The sequence below is a fragment of the Tuber melanosporum genome, assembly GCF_000151645.1.
Source record: "Tuber melanosporum whole genome shotgun sequence assembly, scaffold_133, strain Mel28".
Classification (NCBI taxonomy): Eukaryota; Fungi; Ascomycota; class Pezizomycetes; order Pezizales; family Tuberaceae; genus Tuber; species Tuber melanosporum.
Genome location: NW_003298790.1, coordinates 50,764 through 71,006, shown reverse-complemented (window position 1 = coordinate 71,006; position 20,243 = coordinate 50,764). Strand labels below are relative to the sequence as shown.

At 49.4% G+C, this 20,243-nt stretch overlaps 3 protein-coding genes; all 3 read right to left on the bottom strand.

Annotated features, from left to right (window-relative positions):
* Window positions 1-1,623: 1,623 nt before the first annotated feature.
* On the bottom strand, window positions 1,624-4,115 carry GSTUM_00002557001 (uncharacterized protein; the record flags this gene model as incomplete). XM_002836189.2 has 2 exons in its annotated part: window positions 1,624-3,507; window positions 3,577-4,115. The coding sequence occupies 2 exons, from the start codon at window positions 4,113-4,115 to the stop codon at window positions 1,743-1,745; spliced, it is 2,304 nt and encodes a 767-aa protein (XP_002836235.1). The 3' UTR covers window positions 1,624-1,742.
* Window positions 4,116-8,433: 4,318 nt separating this feature from the next.
* On the bottom strand, window positions 8,434-9,852 carry GSTUM_00002556001 (uncharacterized protein). XM_002836188.2 has 4 exons: window positions 9,511-9,852; window positions 9,240-9,447; window positions 8,763-9,146; window positions 8,434-8,680 (listed from the first exon to the last, which is right to left on the bottom strand). Exons 1-3 carry the CDS (start codon window positions 9,620-9,622, stop codon window positions 8,765-8,767), a joined length of 702 nt encoding a protein of 233 aa, XP_002836234.1. The 5' UTR covers window positions 9,623-9,852; the 3' UTR covers window positions 8,434-8,680; window positions 8,763-8,764.
* Window positions 9,853-10,966: 1,114 nt separating this feature from the next.
* GSTUM_00002555001 (uncharacterized protein) lies at window positions 10,967-13,522 on the bottom strand. XM_002836187.2 has 4 exons: window positions 12,601-13,522; window positions 11,873-12,451; window positions 11,426-11,810; window positions 10,967-11,373 (listed from the first exon to the last, which is right to left on the bottom strand). The coding sequence occupies exons 1-4, from the start codon at window positions 13,202-13,204 to the stop codon at window positions 11,205-11,207; spliced, it is 1,737 nt and encodes a 578-aa protein (XP_002836233.1). The 5' UTR covers window positions 13,205-13,522; the 3' UTR covers window positions 10,967-11,204.
* Between the last annotated feature and the right edge of the window lie 6,721 nt (window positions 13,523-20,243).

The window sequence follows — 20,243 nt, the reverse complement described above, 5'->3', positions numbered from 1 at the left end:
GAAGAGGGAGAGGTTGGCACATCTACCAGTGCACAAGTAGGGGAAACCATTGCTCCCACTCTCACCGCTACTGTTCCAACGGGTGCAGGTGAAGGTGTAGTCTCCATTCAAACCATCCCCGCAGACCCCAACCCGCAACCAAATCCCAACACCACACAACTACCAGAGCCAAATCAAAACGAAGCCCAAAACCACCCCGTAGAGAGCCCCGAGGAGGGAGAAGAAAAGAAATCGGATGAAAAAAATCCTGAAGACATGAACCCCTGGGAATACGCAAAGTGGAAAGCCGAGAAATTGAGGATTGCTGGAGAAGTGGTGGGAAGGTGTTTGGGTCGGCGATGACTGAGATTTGTAAGGGCTTTTGTTTTTCGCCCGATCGCTGTGCTGGGTTTTGTCAGGTTAGATGGGTTAATGGGCGTTTTCTTTTTTTTTTTTTTTTTTTTTTTTTCTTCTACCTGTATTTACTTTTGCTTTTCACACGATATTCAGGTGGGGGGTGGATAAGCCCGAACGGGTTCTTGAAGGCGAGAGGGGAATGGGGGGATACCTTTTTGTTGCTTTTGCATTTTTAAAGGTTACTGCCGAAGGAGTCTATAGAGTGGATAGTCTAATGCGATTAGGTTGGGAATAGGTATTACTTATACGTGTTTACAGCAAAAAGACCTTTGATATCATTATGATGATATAGAGTGCCAGCTAACTTTACTGGTTATTGTAACTTTTGAAGAAAACGGCGGGGACCCATTTTTTTTTCTTTCTTCCACCGTTTTTGTCGTCGTCGCGTGTGGATAATTCACCTTATCCTCGATAATTTGACGTAGATTTGAACTATTCAGGATCCGGCAGGATTATACTGTACAAGTACCGTTACTAGTATATATGTCCCCAGGATTTAAAACGAATCGAGGGGAACATGTGTTCGCGTCCCGTCTGACGGGTATTGTACCAGACTATAACAGGGAAAGGGTTCCCCCCCCCCCTCTACGGAAGAAGAAGAAGAAGAAATGGGTGTAAAGTTGAGTTTTCATTTGCCTAGCAAAACCAGGTAAAACTTGAGAAGATGGGAGAATGAATTTTTATAGGTAAATTTTATAATAGCACTCCAACCGGTGGTCCAACTGACCTTAAAATATGATAGAAAGATATAGAATTTATCACTACAGAGACCAATGGTAAAGAAATTGGAAAATGCTAAACATTACAATTAAATATCATAAAAACTGTTATTTTGAATTATTCACTTAAAAATCCTATTCGGAACCCAATTTCCAAGGCAAATATTTTCTAGAACCAGGACAAGGTACTCTACCATCCAAACAAGTTTCATATGGATTGAGAAACATTTGTTGCATTTTGGGATTGTTACATTTTTCGCATAACATCACCCAAATGAAATGAAAGAAAAAAAAAGGCTCAACTAAATTTAATGCTAGCCTGACGCGAAAACTATTGCCAACTATCTAACCCGTAAAACTTGTACGATACATCTACGATAGTGGCCTCACACGAAAAAAAATATAAGGGCGAAAACTAAGCAAGTGCTGACCCTTTATTGAAAGTTAACTATTGAAAGCTAACGAAAAGTAGAACCATCGAACCAACCAAACTAAACAACAGTCCCTAGCAAACAAAAGCAAATACAAAACCATTATACTATGAACCATCCATCGCATCAGTTCCTCGTAATGTTGGCTTCTATCTAAAGTTAACCGTTGTTTTTTGGTTATGAGGGAGGACCATGTCTATTGTCTTCCCCCCATTCCGCCATGCCAACCCTTCCCACCCCTTTTCGGCTCTGGGTTGCCTTGGCCGGCCCGGTTTCCTGGGGTGGCGGGGCCTGGCTGCGGGTTCCCACCCGAGGGCGTATTGAAGAATGAACGGGTCCCAGAGCCTTCACCGGAACCTTTACCTTGAACAGGGGTTCCTTTGGCGGGTGTAGTAGCTTGTTGGGCACCTTCAAACGACGTCTGCTTGGGTTGTTGGGATTGTTGAGCCCGCAATGCCTCCTCTTCCCTACGCAACTGCGACTTGAGTTTGAACTTGCCACCCAGCGTATTGTGTTCGGCGGGGTTAAAGTCAGTCTTATCGATTGCAAATTCCATCCCATTCTCCCCATAGAAATTAATTCCGATGCGCTCTCCTGGACGTTGATTGCGTTTTAAGACTTCACTCCTGGAAAGTCCGCTGCCGTCTGGGTCGAGCTGAGTTTGTCTTCCTCCGTAATTGACACGAGTAAACCCGTTGATGACGTCCGTAATTAGACCACCGGTTGGCTTTGCTCCGGGTGGAGGTATGGGGGTTGTCAGCCGGTTGTGTTGTGCGACCCCTTGAGTGAAGCGGGTGGTTCCTAGAGCTTGCTCCAACGCCGCATAAGGAGAGGGAGTGGCCATGGGTTGATTAAACGGGGATGGATCAACTGGTGGGGGAGGAGCCGTATCCTTTGCAAGCTCCAGGTAGCCCTTGGGTCCGCGGACGTATCGGGGCGCAGAGTCGGCGATAGGTCCCACCGCTCCTCCGCGATAGTTGATATAAGACTTCTCCGCGGTATTGGTGCTCCTCGGATTTGCCGGGAGGAGACCATATCTCACTTTTGGGGGCTCATTCTCAAAAGGTTCAAAGGTCTTGAGAGGGCGAAGGTATTCTCTGGGGGGCATATGGTTGGGATATCCCGGAGGTTTAGGCGGTCCGAAGATAACGTTGCCTGGTGTGTTCGAAGCTTGCCCCTGACCGACAGACTGCCCGCCCTTGGCGGCGTCGTACTTGCCAACTGACTGATTCCCAGAACCCCCAGTGTTACTAGCACCATCACCTTTTGCAGAGGTTTGTTCGAGTTTGACAGCGTCCTTCACCGGCTGGTTGGAAGGGCCTCCTCCACCCGTAGTTTGTCTCCCTTCGGGGACGTAATCTTTACCGAAAGACTGGTCAAAGAAGCTAGTGTTATCGTCGCCGATCCAATCAGGGATTTTTCCCGCGGGGGGTTTCTTCCATGGCCCGGCTTTATAGACACTTTTGTTTGCTGCAACGTCTCTGGTGACTCCTTCATCCTCCACGTACGAACTAAGCTGCTTCATGGCCTCTACTAGAAGCTCCCGCGAGACCTCACTATCGCTTTTTCCGTGCGTGGGATAAGGGAACAATTCCGTATTGCCTGTCACAGGCTCTGGGACTTTCTTCTCATCTTCGGCGGCAATCCTCTCATTGCGGATTCGCTCGGCAATCAATCTCTTCTTTTGATGCTCCTGGAGCACCTGGATAGAAACTTTTCCTTTTGTGCCAAAAACTTCCTCGAAACGCTCTTTAAAATTGTCCTTTTCGATAGTTTTCGGCTTACTAGGGCCGCCGGCTGACTCACCACCTTTTGAGGCACTCCCTTGTTCACTAACCGCCCCCCTCCTCCCGTAACGGTCGGTAAGTAAATGGATTCCTTCCTTAGTCTGGCCGTATTTCGCGAATGTCTCGTTGAGAGTTTTGATTTCGGCGTCTGTTATGTTCAAATTTAAGTATGAACTGGTGCCTAGTTAGCTATAATACTTCTAGACTAAAGCAGTAAGGGGTAATGAAAGGGCTATATCATACTCATTAGCATCGCTACGTTGACCAACGGTGAAGGGGCCCATGTCCAGATAAGCCTGACGATATTGACCCGGCCCTGCCTGACGATTGTCGATGGTTTGAGCGGAGGGGCCAGCTGTCTCTCTCGGCTGAGCAAACGGAGTATTTCCTGGACCGGTTGGGGGAGCGATGCCCTGTTGCTGGTAGTAGCTCGCCGGGATTGGAAGTCCGGGAGGGAGTGGGATCCCAGGTGGAGGCTGAATTTGCCTAGGCGGAAGTCTAACTTCGGGATTTTGACCGGCAAACAAAGAGCGCTGATCCGCAAAACCGGGAGGCGGATTGAATGCAGCGTTTCCAGATACAGCTTGGCCAGGTGTGGTGGCAGCTTTCTTAGAATCTATGTCTCCAAAGTTGACCTTCTCGTGACCCGCAAATGCCTTGGAGGCCTTGTCTTGGACCGTCGGTGCGTACTGGACTACCTTGGAGGGCCCGATCGCCTCGTATCCCTCATCCGCTTCAGTCACCTTATCGGCGCCGGCGATAGTATTTTTGTTGTCCAACATGGTGTTACCTTCAATTCTGGCGTAAGGGGGTGGAAAAGGTTGAGTTGCTTGTTGAGGCCTATTATGTTCGGCCTGCAATCCGAAATACTCGTCAGCCGTGAGTTTCGCCCGCTGAGTTTGTCCAATTGGTTGAGACATGAGTGGGAGCACTTTATTTCTGTTTGGGTTGAGCTGGAAATAGTTGGGTGGAGGTGGAAGCTCGAACTTTTGTAGTGGGAACCTCGGGTGGTCTCGGCTGGGGAAATTGGCAGCACGAGTTGCAGTCCCTAGGGCAGGTGACGGCGGCGGCGGTGGTGGTGGTGGTGGTGACGATGACTCCAAACCTAGCTGTTGTACATCGACGCGCGTGTCATGAGGTTTAGAAAGAGAGGTGTCATCAGCTTGGGGCCCAGTTGTATGCGAACCACCAGAGAAGGGCGCGACCTGAACCTTCGCTACGCTAACCGTTCTGGGTTTGGGTGTTGGCCTTGATGGTTCCGTCTCTTCTTCCTGATGGCCATGCTCGGCACTTCCACTTGTTGTGCTCTTGGGTAGTGGTTGTTGTGGTGTAAGTGATTCCATGTCCTTCTCACCCAAGCCAACACCAGTCTGATATGTCGAGTGCTCCACGACTGCACGAGTGATATCTGGTGCTCCCGGAGTCAAAGGCGGATTTCTTTCCCCCAACGGTGATACAGGAGATTCTTTCGCTGGGGGACCCAATCCACCGACGCCAATACGGTCACCTCCGTGCTCTGTAGTACCCCTCTTCTTGTTGCTCACATGCTCATGACGCCAACTGAATCCACCGAGAGGGGTCCCACCGGGAGAAGTGGGGGGCCGTCCACGGCCACGTCCACGTCCGATGTAAGAACTGTGTCTCCGGACAGAGCCCCTCACAAAATTGGCCGGCTGAGTAGGGGGATTATGGAGAGAATATGCCTCCCTCTCCTCACCCGTCTTGGCGCCGTAACCATCGATGTGCGATCTTGTGGGATTGGGGTAACCGGAATTCAGCCTCCTGGACCTGGGGCCGGATACAGGGTAGGACACCTTTCTCGCCGGGCCCTGAGTCAGGCCAAAGTGCGGATTGTCACTGGTACCGAAGGATACACTCCTCATCATCGACTGGGGTACATATTGGCCTCGAACCTCCTTTGAACCCCCGTGACTGAAATTGTGCTGGTGGTAGAAGAATGGCGTTCTTGTCGGCGGCTGTGGTCTATTGAACCTATTGAACCTATTGGGGACCGCGGGGGGTAAGTCTTCCTTACAGCCTTCCATTTTTTTCATGGACGTCGGAGCTTTAGAAGGCCCGGCCTCCTTCTGGTTGGTAACTTTTGCGGCGGGTTCAGTGCCGAGACTTGGGAAGTCCTGATCATAGAGTGCGGGAATAAAAAGGTGATCAGTGGTGTCTCCTGCCGGTTTAATTGCCTTTGTTGCCATCTCGGCGTACGACTTGGTACTTTCTCCTGGCTTTTCGGAATGCTCCGTGGGATCCGGGAGGGATTTACGCTTGAGGACCATGACTGGGCGGGGATGAGAGCTCTTTCGCTGGGAAGAACTGGAGGGCTCCCCTGGCGCCGGTGTTTCCGGAGGTGGTTGGGGTGGTTGTGGATACTGAGAGTGTGGCGGATACTGAGGGTGAGACGGATACTGAGGGTGCGGCGGATACTGAGGGTGCGGCGGATACTGAGGGTGCGGCGGATACTGAGGGTGCGGCGGACGAGGCGGGCCTCGTGCGCCAGGCTTTTGTGGGTTTTTTTCGGTCATTTTAAAAGATTGAATATGTTTCGGAAGTTACACTTCCCCAATTAGGGGCGGAGCGTGTGTGTGCGTGGAGGGGAGGGGATTCTGTCACGTTTCAGACTATATCGGTTAGTAAATCAATAGATGACAGTGTCCACTGATGTGATGTTGAATAGGTGCTAACGTGTGAGAGGTGTCTTGCTTTAAGTGAGATACTGTACAGATGTACAAAGAGATCTAGTTTGTGCGAGAAAGCTTCTAGATGAGCGCCTCACTAAGATCCCCAAGTATCTGTACAACGGGCTGGCTTATTGCTGTTGTTGTCTCATACAGTTAGCGAGTGGTACAGCGTAATAGCCCCGATGCGCCCCAAGTCTGTGAGGATGGCGCAAAGTGGGCGCGGACAAAGTTAACAACGTACCAATTCGGCGCGGGGAATCCCTGAGGCTCAAAGATTCTTATCTACCTGGGCTATTAGCGACGATCGAAATGTTGGGGAGCTCAAGAATTCTCAAGACTCAAGAGATCACACCCTTCAATTGCCAGAAAGGACGAAATATCGTTGATTCCGTCCGAAAGGAATTAGCAATTGGAAAGAATAATGCCTTTGAAGTGCGCCGTTTGCTATGTGAAGATAGCAAACTGTTTTATTTTGGTGGTAGTAGTTGGTGAAGGGAGGACAGGTTGGGTGAGTGGAAGAGGAGCGCGTTGTGTGAGGGAGGGAGGATGGAGTGAAGGAGGGATGGATTGAAGGAAGGATAGATTGAAGGAGCGAGGGAGCGAAGGAAAGGGAAGAGAAAGGAAGCTACGATGGAGGGTAGTTACATAAGGGGAGCTCGTGGGAGTGCGGTCTTGGGTCGGTATGATATCAAATAGGTCTCTGATCACAAGAGAGTAACCCGGTATAACTAGAGAAAGAAATGAGACCGTGACCCTACAGTAAATGACAGATTCGTAGCCACTGTGGCGGCAGTGGCGGCGGTGGCGGCGGCGGCGCTAGTATCATATCATAGTGGTGGTGTTGGCAGTAATTGTAGTATCACGTAGCAGTATAATGAGTAGAAGGTGAAGCAGGAACTCCCTCGCACGCCAATTACTCCTACTCCGCCAGTCCAGCTCCCCAGACTAGGATACTAGCCGAAAGACCTTTTGAAAATAGAGTTATAATCACTGAGTTGTAGGCTGGTAGAACTAAACAAGAAGCACGAATAAGGCTGAAGCACTACGAGTAAGATAGACCCGCCGAATGATAATTAATTCGCAGTTGCGGAGGCAATAACAATAATAGTAGTAGCAACAGTGGTGGCGGTAGCAGTAGCAGCAGCAGTAGTAGTAGTAGTAGCAGTAGTAGCAGTAGTAGTAGCAGCAGTGGTAGCAGTAGCAGAAGCAGAAGCAGAAGCAGAAAAAATCTCCTCGCAGGCCAGCCATCAGAATTCCACCCAGACCAGAAGTCCAACCAACCTCTCGCTAGGGTGGTAAATCGAGGAAACCCTTCTCTCCCTACACATCCGTTCTCTGAAACTACGATTGGCGGCGGCGAAGGCGATGGCGACGGGATATACCCAAACATTTAGGGGGGGATTCAGGTGGACAAAAGTGCCTCACATATTAAACCATAATATTATTTCCCCCCGAGCTGGCTGAAGGTATATTGGTGAGATTAAGGAAGGGGTTAACAGGTAGTGCAAAATAATAAAATATACGTAGGGGAGGCTCGGGGATCTACAATGGACATAGAGTGGGGGGGGGTTTACTAGTGATCATTGAGGCTGTTTTTGTCTTTTTTGCTCTTACATCATGGTCGAGTGATCACACATGATGCTGCCCCTAACCTGGGGGAATGATTGAGCACATCAAAGAGGGGGGTCACGGTAATGCCTCGTTTACTAAAAGCTCGAGTATTCCTTCACAATAGTGGATGTCTTGGGAAAGGTGTGATACGGCCCTATCGCAGAGCGCTAACAGGGAAACCGCCCCTCGGCAGGCCAGAGGGTATATATCCAACTACTTAAATTAGCTGTGCAAAAGAATGAAATTTTGAGATTGAGATTGAAACATGCGCCATGACGAAAAAGGAAAAAGGCAAGAAAAAGGCGTTCTCGAACCAAGAAATGTCACTTCCTTGAATCTGGTCCGAGTAGGCCTCAAGACTAATCATGTGTTGGCGCCTGCACCTGAGGGTGGGTGAGTGAGAGGGCATGATTAAGAAGATTTGTGGTTTGACTAGTCTAGTATCATACGAGTACTTTAACTGATGGTTCGGAAACATTATTCAGCTTGAAGGGCACTGGTATGATACGGCTTCGGGTACCTGCCACTACTACTGATTTAGAATAGATGTGCGGCTGCCTTCGCTACCCCGCTCTGCTGCTCGCACCAAATCAACACATCTTTTGTTTTGAAATCGCATCGATACTGCACTCCTCATGTCCAATCAATTTGGTAAAAAGCTTCGCCAAACCGGGCTGGTTTATTATCCTCAATTACTCGGAACCAAGTCTTGTATCGTTGGAATTGCCTACTCTTTCACTGGCTGGTTCTGGTATTTTTCGTCACTTTTCCAAAGTAGGGAATTCTCAACTCCATACATAGCACACGATTCAGTTGTTTTGATTTCTAAGGTAGCGAACTACCATACCTATCCAATCCAATCCAATTCCTAAAATAACGCAATCATGCGAGCACGACCACCCGTACCCGTTTCCAGCCAACAAAAAAAAAAAGTCATGGCCCACCCAATCCACTCCCCCGAGATGTAGGGCGGCTCGCACCCGTAGCCTTCTGGAATTGACTCGGCGGCACCTGTGCTGTGTCGTACGGGGTGGTCATTACTCAATCTGCTGCACAATTCCCTGCTTAGTAACTCGCTCTATTCTCCATGAATACATAAATAAATATAAGGTGAGAAAATGACCTTACTTTTACTGATGCATACCCCTGGTAGCACCACTGCCGGCAGTATAAGTCTTATCAGCGCCTATAGTTTTGCTGCCATCAAGGTTGGAGTCCACGCGGGGGTCCAATTTGTTCATCAGGTCGCTCTTGTGTGGGCCCGCGGTGTCGGGTGCAGGGCCGGTAGATGTAGCGGCCTGCGAGGCGCGGTGGTCGCGGTCAGAATCGACACGGGGGTCGAGCTTGTTCCCTACGTTGGAGCCATGAGGGCCATGGCTAGTGGAAGTACCGTAACCAGTGCCAGTGTGTGTTCCAGTAGATCCGATACCAGGGGCACCTTGAGTGGTTGAACCAAGGCCCGCGCGGCCCTCACGGTCAGGACCAACGTTGGTGGAAGTGTTGTAACCGGTGCTAGTGTGCGCACCAGTAGACCCAATTCCGGTATTACCGTGAGATCCATGGCCGGTCGAGCCGGTGGCTCCAAGACCGTGAGTGCCAGTCGACCCAAGACCCATAGCTCCATGAGCACCAGAAGCATTGTGGAGCCCATGGCCATCTCTATCAGAGTCGACTCTGGGATCCACCTTGTTTGCAATGTTTGAATCGTGGGGACCATAATTTGTCGAGCCTGCAGTATGAGTTGAGCCCATTCCGCCTAGGCCGGCCCCACCCACTGGGTTTCCGTGGTGGCCACGGTCTGACTCGACTCGGGCTATGGTAAAAATTTAGCGCCAATCCGAATTCATAATGAGAACACAACGATCGAAAAACATACGATCAGCACGGTTGGCCATATCAGATCTATGTGGGCCGGCGGTGCGGTCGGTGGTAGTATCGTCCTGCTGGCTAGCGATGGCATCCCTAACTTTGTTGGTAACGTTGCTCATGATGATATGTTTGTAAAAGCTCTATTAAAAAAAGATATGGTTGGAAAATTGAGGTGAAGAGTGAGGTATTCGTCTGGTAACGTGTGGTTATATTCGAGTTTTCAAATCTTATGAAGAATAGAGAGAGAGGAAAAAAGGGTCACATCTCGGGAGTCTTTAAGGCCTTTTTATAAAGAGCCATCATCCACACGCACAGGGGATCGTTTCCAGAATAGAAACCCTCGTGCTCCTCCTCCTCCTCCCACTTCCCCTCCATACCCACGCAAACAGGTCTTTGTAATTGCCTCCCTCTTTCCAAAGAGGTTCCAAACTCTTGACATCATCAGCATCATACCGGTAAGCAATTAGTAGGTAGGTACCCGCACTAGCCACATGCGATGGGCCGCCAGAATGCTTGAGCAACCGATTGGCTCAAGCCACACACAAGCCCTGTAACATCCGCCACGGGAACCCACGTCATAATGAACCAAATGCTACCTGTGGCTAGCGCTTAAGCCTTAGTGTTGCCCAACCCGCCCCTTTCCTTATAGTACTCGTACAATGCATCTTATTGTTGGCTTGGCCCATGATTTTGTGACGTTCAAGCCAACTAACTTCTGACGTCGTTTTGCTCGTATTCCAGAAGAAGCTGGAAAGTCAGCCTTGAATTGTGGAGAACGGCGGGAAAAACCCGAAAGGGCTCCAGTCCAGTCCAGTAGACTACAATTAATTTACAAGTAACTTATCGTACCTATACCCGAATTCTCTTACATAAAACTCCATGTTTTAAGTTGCCTTACAGCTTGAGTACCGCTACTAAGGGTTAGGTGGATGAATACTCGAGTGCAGGGGGTGGCGCTCACAAGAGCGGGAGAACATGCGCGGACTGTCGTCTTCCCACGCTGAACGAGAGAGGTTATTATGTGAATTTACTAGCATCTGAAAAGTTGGGATTATAAGGCTTTTGGTACTAGTACTTATCAAAAACACTAGCTTACCGTGCCGGGGGACATCCATCGCGGGATTGCTGACGGGCCGCAAGAAAGATACGAGCATTCGAGCACTGTAAGATTGCCCATGGGAGGGAGGTTGGAAAAGGTCTACGTAGTGGTCTGCCCCATCCCGCCTGAAGCACAGTCACTTGGTTTGAGTGGATTGAAAAGTGCCCGAAATGCTATATGCAAGTGTGAATACCGGTATATCAGCGGTATGCTCCATGTACACCTTGATAGCTATTAAAGCACCGGTGAGACGGGAAAGGGCAACTTTGGCACAATGCTCTCCACCACACCGGCTGCAGTCCAGATACAACTCCGCAACCAACGAGTCAACCATCATAATTCACGGAATTGCCGCACAAGAAATAATCACTATATCTGATGCTCTATTTCACCAGGTAATATGCATTAGCTTTCCTCAGCTACCGTCAAAGCCGCACGTCAAGTGACAATCCGCACACCAGTGAATAGCAGCGCCCAAGTTTCCATTTACAAGTCACCCAGCTCGGTATCGCAAAAAGAAAGAATCCCACAACCAACAAACCATACACCGCAAGCAAAAAGACAATGCAAAAGCTAGTAAAGAAAACACAAACTCCATGTCCCTAAACCTCCTCCTCACCGTCCCTTATCACAAGTGGCGTTCGTTCCGAAGCCTCACCAACATCGCTGTGTCGGCCCCAGCTTGGTCCCGGACCCCCTGCCGCGGCGCCTCTCACCACATCCCCCTTGCAGATGGGGCATGTCCTCCGTCTTGTAGTAAGCCATGGTGTTCTAGCACCTTGATTAGTCCGGTCCGTTTCAAATAGGGCAAAGGGAAACACACATGCAACCAGCATGGAACTCGTGGCCACAGGGTAATCTCATGACCCTGCTAACACCGTCGACGTATTCCTCAAGACAGACAACACATTCCACTGAACCTCCCTGGTAGCCTGAGCACGGGGGGGATTGATGGATGAATTCCTTGTTCTGATTTTCCGGCGCGCTAGGGGTAGATAAGACTCGACCGCTGCTAACATTACCGACATTTCGCTCACGGTTACTTCGCGGTGGAAGCGACAACGGCCTCCGAGTGGGGGGAGGAGGGGGTGTTCGGGGTGTTGAGGTTGATGGTGTCGATTGATAGGTCCTCACAGGAAGCCTTTCAACCACACTCTTAGGGGCTCTCCATCTCCTCCTCCTAATCACGGAGCGAGCAAGCAGAAGGGCTACTGACAGGTCAGAGCAAAGCCCACGCAACAAAACAAAAATAAACCGGACAAACACTTACCATAGACGATGGTTAAGGTAACTAACGGGCTAATCACCAACACCAATAGGGTGTCGAAAAATGGTGAAGAACTCATGGAGGTCGGTGTAAGAGTAATCCAGAGGCCGTCCTTTTCGATGTCACCATCCTTGTCACCACCCCTGTCACTGTTCTCGTCCCCAGGTTTTCCTTCATCCGGGTCGACCACAAATACTATGCCGCCCAATTCACCAGACATGGGAGGTCTATGTGACGAATCCACATGAATGTCAGGGCCCGCAGGAGGCGATGTTGGAGTAGCTGTTTTCCCGATAAATGTGGTGATGGTAGTCTTTTCGGATTTCGCAGGCGCACCAGCTGGTTGCAGCTCCGGAGGAGCTCGATTCCTTTCCTCCAACGGCCGCTTAAGCCGAAGTCCAGCTTTCTCCCCCCCCTCAATTCTTTTACCTTCCCCACCCTTCGGCTCAGGCCCCGCTACTGGGCCCAGAGTATTGGGCCTCGTGAGTGGTAGTGACACATGCTTAGGGAGTAGAGTCGTCAATAATTTTGCGGTAGTATACGTGGTGAAGGTCGACGGAATGGTAATGTTGCTGGTGTCGCCTAATTCACCGGTCGAACCTATCAGCGCTTGGTCACCAAAAAATATTGATGTCACACCATCCGATGATTCCCCTAAATGCAATAACCTCGAGCTCCACCACCAATCTCGAATAACTCAAAAAAGATAGAAAGGCAGATTTTCTTCATACCCTTAGCATACATAGTCACCAAAGCCCCGCCACCAATAGTACCCCCGGATCGTTTGTAGTCCCCAACAATCAAAGCCACCCCGCCCCGCCGTTGAGTCCATAGCACTTTCTCCAAGAAGCCGCAACCACCCCGAGCAACAAGCACAATTTTCCCCTCTATCTCAGCGCTCTGCTGTAAACTCTCGATATCGGCGTGGGCACCTCCAGGTTTTGTAATGGTGGCAACCAAGGACTTGGGAGCGTAGTCAAAATCATCGGTACCGTCCTCTCCAACCATGGGAACGGGTGGCGAGGAAGATGGATCCCAGCCAGGTGTATCATCGCAAGCTAGCTGCCCTTCCTCAAGCACAAACAGCTCTCCTTTGAGCCCGGACTTGGGCAATGGGGGGCCGAACGCTGCAGGTCGGGAGAGGAAAAAGGTAGAATTGTCATCGCTGAGTGATATTATTGCCGTGGACGGGAACAGAAAATTTGTGGCTGACTGACGGTTTCGGCCAGAAGATGAAGCGGAGGAGAGATTCGTTAAAGAAACATAGAGAAACAGGCAAAACAGGGACAATAGAGAGAGCAAAAGAACCAAGGTGCGCGTTAATGTGAGAGGCATAACGGAAATTATCTAGATGGCAGAAATAGTAGACAAAATAGAACAGGAAAATAAGCGCAGGCAGAGGGGGTTTGAGTTTTAGGGAGGAATCTCGTGATGTCGATGTGGGGTGATGTTTGTGGTTTGATGACGATGGTGATCCCGATCTTGATGATAAGATAAGTATGATGATCACCGCGGGACGGCTACCCGTATTTGACGTACGGCCAAGCTCTTGGGGGGGAGGGGGGAAATAGAATAAAGTTAAGGTGTATACTACCGTACCGTTACCGGTATGCTGTAGGGAGACGAGCAAAAAGCTTCTTCCTCTTCTCCCGCACAAAACACGAGCACGGTGGAGCAGAGCGAAGCTGTTAAGCAGCGGTGTAATGAAATGTACAAATGAGGGTGTGGGGGGGAGAAGGGGGGGGAGTGATGGGATGAGTCCAGCGGGGAATGAGTGGAGGAAACAAGTGAGCACGTGTTGTTGGGTGGCGGCTGTCTGTAGAGCAGCCTGCTTGAATCAACACAGCACAGCGGAACTCAGGCACAGTCGGAAAAAGTTATGATAAACGGAATGAGGAACAAAAGATACTCGTGGGTGCAACGGAAAAGGAGATGGCGATGCACGGGATCTCATGCTACACACTCTGGTGCGCCGGACTAGAAAATCGGGAGGGCTATTCGCTCGTTCCTTCACTCGCCCGCCAACGGGTGCCCAGACACAAGAGGGAGGGAAGGATAGGAAGGAAGGAGCAACAAATAAACAATGGTTAGATGCCGGGGCCGGTGCCGGTCGGGGGCGCAGAGCCCGGGGGAAGGAAGACGGGAAGGGAACAAGAAGGAAGGGGCGACCGGCTGCAAACAAACGGAAAGCAGGAAGAGCAATGGAATGTGCCGAACGAGGGGCGAGTAATGCCAAGATTCTCGCGGAATTCCGAGAAGAATGTGAACCGGAGGAGCAGACGCTCCAACCATGGAAAGAATATACTCCTCAAATTGATCGGGACGCGGAACGTCAGAGCGGGACCCCCCGATTGAATCATTGATTCGTACCATTCACAGACAGCGTATCTACTGTACAAGTACTCGAGTACATGATATTGTCTACTTGTACTAGTGTGGCGCCTCAAACCCGACCACCGTATCATATATCGATGCCTAAGCGTCTATCGAGTACCGCCGTACTCCTTGGGGAAGGCTCGGGGTCTGAACTGAACACACACTGTCCGAACTACTCGAGCACTCGTACCCGAGCTCAACCCCCAAGGCCCAACTCGGGAAAAACCCAAAATCACTCCTGAAGGCCTTGCGAGACGCGTACTTGTAAATTAATGGCTGGCTGGCGCGAGGGCTGTCGAACCCCAGTGAGGGGATCTCCCCAAACCAGAACTTTGTGTCCCCCCATTCTGTTTCACACCAGCAAACTGCCGTAATACCCGCACTCCACTAAGCTTGGCGGCTGGCGGCCAAGAGATAAATAATCATGCTTGTAAGGTTATTTCTCTGGTTCCTGATCGCCAGGAAAAAAACAAGCTCCGCCCTCCTCCACCCAACGACAATGCTCCAAGCCAAGCCACAATGGTTCGACCTCTTCTCAACCGAACGGCCCCGAAATTGCATCGCAACCGTGTCCCAATGACGAGCGAGAGCTACGAGTACTCGTAAGAACACTTCACATCGTGATGATGAACTGTTAAATAAATTTGCCACGAATAAGGCAACAATGCTCTGGGCCTGGAAGCCTCGATCAACGGTTGACCTTGAAGGATTGGCCAAACGGTCGGGTGTGGTCTGGCCGTCTTATCCGTCGTTCACCTACCCCTATTCCGCCTATTCCGTGTTTTGGTACCCCCTACGAGTAGAAAGACACTCGTGTTCCTGATTGCGTGACATTTGTAAACTACGACGGTTATTGGATACCACCAAAATCTTGAGGCCCTGTCCAATCTTTTTATTCATCTGCGATAACAGCGATTGTGTGTTTACGAGTACAAACTTCGGGCAATTACGAGTACGGCTCGGTGCCCGGGTGCACTCGTGTACCCTACGGGTATTGTGGGGGACCCCTGTCGCTTGAGTATGGGGACATCCATCCAGGCTTAGTAATCCTGTATTAATATGCCAAGTAGGGATTTGATACATGTTAATCCTCCGGCTCTGGTTTATTAACTGTCGGACCAACCAAGCCAACAGCAATTAACATGTCCCGGATATTCTCTGGCTTCAACCGGGAAGAATTTTTTTCCCGCAATTGATGTGTACGATAGAAAATCACCTACCCGAATCTGAAAGACAATTCTCATGGGAGCAGTGCAGGAGGTACAAAACCTGCCCCCAGGGTCAAATTTATATATTCCGAATTGTCACTCCTGGGAAAGGCTTAATAAAATTTCCTCTGATAAAATTGTTTAAACAATGAATTAGAGCTTGTCCATAGTTTTCGGATTTTACATAAGGTCATAACAAAAGTCACTATTGTAGTTATGGTTGGAATTTCTGAGAATATTGGATCAGGGGTGGATTTTGGTTGTCCCATACCATACTTGAGTAGTCAAACCAGGAAGCTTTTGCTGCCAAGCCTCGCTGAGCCCTCACATGGTCTTAAGGTTTTGTTTATGCCATTGCTAGTGCTGCCTTGTACTCGTACCATAAACAACGAATACATAATGATAAAAAAAAAAAAACCTCCTGGTTAGGCTCCACACACGATCACTTAAGTCCTTTCCTATGCTATTAAGATTAAATCAATACTCTTCTACCCGCAATGATCTCCTGCAACCATATATGATGAAGGAGTTTCAGCATACGGGTATACGAGACAACAATACTGTTCCAATAGGTGTTACAATAGATTGTAACGTGGACAGTGGTCTAAGGACTATTGTGAACGACGAAGTGAAGTATAAGGTCGTTACTTGTCGAAGGGTTAACATAACGGAGTAGGATCGTTACAAAGCACCTCGTCAAATCCACCGATCACGACCACTGACCCATTAACACTCTCTAAGCCTAAGTGTAGCGAAACAACATCCATCTCAGGAATTTGTAAACTCCTAACTCTCTATAGTGCACTCAACTCGACCATTCTATACCCCGAAACGCTCTCGTAGAAGATGGGACCGGGACTCCCTTGGGGAGAACCAATCCAAGGGTTCCGTAGTCATCCAGGAAACGGTGGTGCCAATTCCTTCGCCAGGGGTAACACTAGAGACTAAGTCAGCGTCGGGAGTCACATTGTAGTACCCGTTCTTACTAAGCGCATCTATGCATGCGGCGTATTCTTCGGTAGATTCTGCGGGAGTGGTCACGGTAGAGTTGGAGGTTGAATTCGCAGGGCCCATCGTGAAGAACTGCATTAACTCGAAAAATTGAGTATCCCCGTGTAGGGTTCTTATCTCAATTCCGAAACAATAGCTCCATAGAAAGCCTAGTAGTCGACAAAAGAGGAATAGAGAAATTTCGTTAACCTTTCGCTGCCAGCCCAACAGTGGCTCACACGATCTCCCTATTCCTTTTTGGTCGACTACCAGGTTTTGTTAGGGATAACTTGCCCCGGTGCGGAGTTTAAAACCTTGTACGGAATTACTCAACTTTGCGAGTTAATGCGGAACTTGGAGATTGACTGTCGCGAGAGGTCCTCCGTCCCTTACATTAGGGAGTAGCACGTCCGGGGGTTAGGTTAGCGCTTGTATTGATACTCTTACTATTTGCGTTCAGAGGGAAATTGCAGTCGTTGGGGTGATTTAGCATAATTCCGCCTAGCAGCCAATGGCATTCGCACGATTTATGATATCCCGTGCTCGGGCTGTTTCTTACTACTCCGTACGGTACTTTTAACCCCCGTTGTTGTGAGGAACTGGGGGGATACCGTACCTTCAATCAAAGTAACACACATAATACTCTCCCCCCTTCCCCTCTGAAGTGTGAGATTAGAACTCTTGACGTCGGAACTTGCGCTCCACCTCACGATCAGATTACTACAACCCAATACCAACACTTCATCGGAGGAGGAAATCCCCACGAAGGGACCCTCTCGCGGCCCTGTTATTGGATTCTAACCCCATTCTGGAGGGAAGGAAGTCGAGAACTATATTGCACCCTTGGGGGCCAGTAGAGTTGTCGATGGGGATGTGTAGAATATTGATAGGAGAGGCAGTGTCTAGGGTGGAGAACCGAGGACACAAGAAATAGTTGTCGAGGATTCGAATGACACTAGTTCCGCAACTTCCTAAGAGCGGGTGAGAAGAGCCCATTATGGGGAGAAGGGGGAATGGTTGGATCATCAGGTTGGATTGAGACCCATTCCCGAGACAGGCGAACCAAGGGGAGGGAAGGTAGAAAGAGCGTAGAAGACCCCAGAGGTTGGGAGCAGCAAAAAGAGCGGGAAGGAAAACGCATAGCACGAGCGGCTTTGCTAGTGTTGAGGATCTGCATCACGTGATTACAAAAAAAATGATGTCTTGGCACGGAGATTAAGGGAGGTGCTCACTTTGTCAACCTTCAACCATCCGCTCTTCCTTCTCTCACAGTGTTGACACCACCCTCGGGCCCCCGTTCTTCCTCCCCCGTTCTCTATCGTTCTCGCCCTTGTTCAGTGCATAGCATTGGACTACCTCTTTATCCATCTAAAGCCTCTTCTCTCCTTCCCACCCCTACAGCCCTCCAAACCATCGTCATCGCTATATCTACAGGCCTTTCCTCTTGGCTTTTTTCCCCTCGTCAAGCCTTTCACTCCTACCACCGGACAAAAGGCTTTTGAAACCTGCTATAAGATTACCGGTGGAAATCAGGTGCCCACAATAAACTCTTTTTCGACCGTCAATAGAACTGCAAACACCGGCCAACGAGGCCCAACCCGTCCAGCGGACCGACCCTATACTGCGTTGTGAAAAAACGACAATCCTTCCTAGGAGCCTCCAAATCTGATTACAGGGCTGTCGGAGAAAGTTGATTTCAAGGGCTCTCACAGTGCTCTGGATAACAATTATTGACAGTATGATTAAAGGGCTCACTTGCTTTGATGCTTTACTAATGCTTTGGATAACTAGTCCCAGCAAAAGCCCACCACATCTAGTTTTGCCCGTTCGTTGGCTGATTCAAAGACTATGGCTGACAAACTCGACCCGCACCGCACGGTGGCTCTGATGTGCTGCGTATTCCCAGGTGGGAGGACCACTCTCTCCGCCGCTTCAACCCTTCACTTCAAACACCCCAACACGGCATTGTTGATAACTATCACATAAACGTTCGCACCTTTCCCATCCTGGATGCTCTTGCACATATCTGTGTTTCTCAGGAGAAAACCCAGGTCGTCGCGGTAGCTCTACTATTGGACCCTCAGAACAAAAGAATTCGCTTAGCGCTTGCTGAGAACAAAGAGATTGAGAGTAGCCTAGTTGACCATCTCACCAGTCTATGGGGGAAGTTGCAAAACCTATCAGATAAATATGCAAGCATTATCACGAAGAAAACATCATATAGCAATAAGGGGTGTGCCCCTTTCGTGAATAGGGCCATTCCCTACCCATAGTAAAATGTAACTCTCATGACGAAACAACAGTGATCTGTCACATGAGGAAGGAGTGAATCATTTGAAGCAGGCCCTAAAGGTGATATCCCCCCAAGCAGCCAAAACACCTCCATTACCCCTAAGGCCCTGTCTGGCAACGGCGCGACCGTTCCCCATACAAAAATGGTTTTCCTTCCGTTTCGAAATGGTCACTTTATACGGGGGGACAGCCGACGAACGGAACGGTCACATCGTTGCCAAAAAGGCCCTAAACCACCACAGGAAGTCTCAGCAACGCCTAAAGGTATGTTTCCGGTGGTAGCGCTTCCACCCGACAAAAGCTGATAGGGTATAGGGCGTTTAGACCATGGAAGTGGGAATGATGAAAGAGCCATCGCAAATATGTAAAGATGTGTTTAAGAAATAACGAAGGGGTTCCAGGCTTTAGAGGGGGGACAGCTAGTTAGCGTGGGAGGTTGTATTTTCCACTTATTTGTTTCAGTTTTATAAGAACTCACATTATCTTGGTAGGCTATACCGCGGGTTCTGATTTCAATCGAGGTTGTGTTCACACGATCTATAAAACATGATGACACGACAGCAATATCCTCACCCAGTGAAGCTATCACGACTTATGTTGCAAGACTGTCACGAATTGAAAGCTTTCGTTGTGCAGAGGAAGATTGTTAATTAAGTTCTCTATCTAGCTAAGCGGAACAAGAATATATATATATGAATACCCATAGCAGTGACGTAACCCATGATGTGGAATACACACTTCCACGTACAACACTCCATACGCAATAGTGAGAAGGAAGCCTACACACTTTTCTCACCATACCTCTAAGCGGAAGACCAATTCTCAACAAAGACTTCTTTTTTCGTGCCGAGTGATATGCCGTGACCCATGCCATTCCCTCCCACCTGCCTTGCTGAATGACACGTGTAATATGAATCCGCCCCTCTGAGCCAGTGGTGCATCGAGCCAGGGCCAATGGCGCTGTGGAGGATGCACTCTAATACTAAATCATTGGTCAAAATCCTGGGAGCGCAAAGTACAAGCCTTAGAGTCTCCACCCCGCTGGAACCCACAGGAAAGTCCTAGCTCAAGGGGGGATCAAGTCCCGATTTATAATACAAAGCCGGAGCCAGCGCACAGTGAGATCCAGGCAGCACTGGCAAGTGACTTGAGTTCTTGGCTATTCCTCCCAGTCAATCCCCTTCCGTCAACAAACCAACCGTAACCTTGCGCTAACTAAATGTGCTAGGTGCATTTAAAACGTTTTGGCGCTTACTGAATCTAAGCACTAATGGAGGGCGGACGATAGACCGCTGGGTGAGTACCGAACACTAAATCCCAGTGGCGCTTACGTAATCCGTGCGCTAACCCACAGTGGATGCATGACCGCTAGGTGAGAATAGTGGTAAGTGCCACGGGGATTTAGCATACTCGCTTAGTAGCCTACCTTCTGCTCTGGATTGGTTCAAGGTCAACGTGGCCTGAAGGATTCATTGATAGAGTAAAGGGGGAATACCAAAGGGCCAAAA

What these genes read in the sequence shown, in the direction of transcription:
- GSTUM_00002556001 (XM_002836188.2), bottom strand. Translation starts at nt 9,622, where the DNA reads ATGAGCAACGTTACCAACAAAGTTAGGGATGCCATCGCTAGCCAGCAG. An exon ending in TATGGCCAACCGTGCTGATC is followed by an intron (nt 9,448 to 9,510) that starts GTATGTTTTTCG and finishes TTTTTACCATAG; the next exon opens with CCCGAGTCGAGTCAGACCGT. An exon ending in CATGGAGCTATGGGTCTTGG is followed by an intron (nt 9,147 to 9,239) that starts GTCGACTGGCAC and finishes TGCGCACACTAG; the next exon opens with CACCGGTTACAACACTTCCA.
- GSTUM_00002555001 (XM_002836187.2), bottom strand. Translation starts at nt 13,204, where the DNA reads ATGCCTCTCACATTAACGCGCACCTTGGTTCTTTTGCTCTCTCTATTG. An exon ending in GGTGACTATGTATGCTAAGG is followed by an intron (nt 12,452 to 12,600) that starts GTATGAAGAAAA and finishes CCGGTGAATTAG; the next exon opens with GCGACACCAGCAACATTACC. An exon ending in TACCTTAACCATCGTCTATG is followed by an intron (nt 11,811 to 11,872) that starts GTAAGTGTTTGT and finishes ACCTGTCAGTAG; the next exon opens with CCCTTCTGCTTGCTCGCTCC.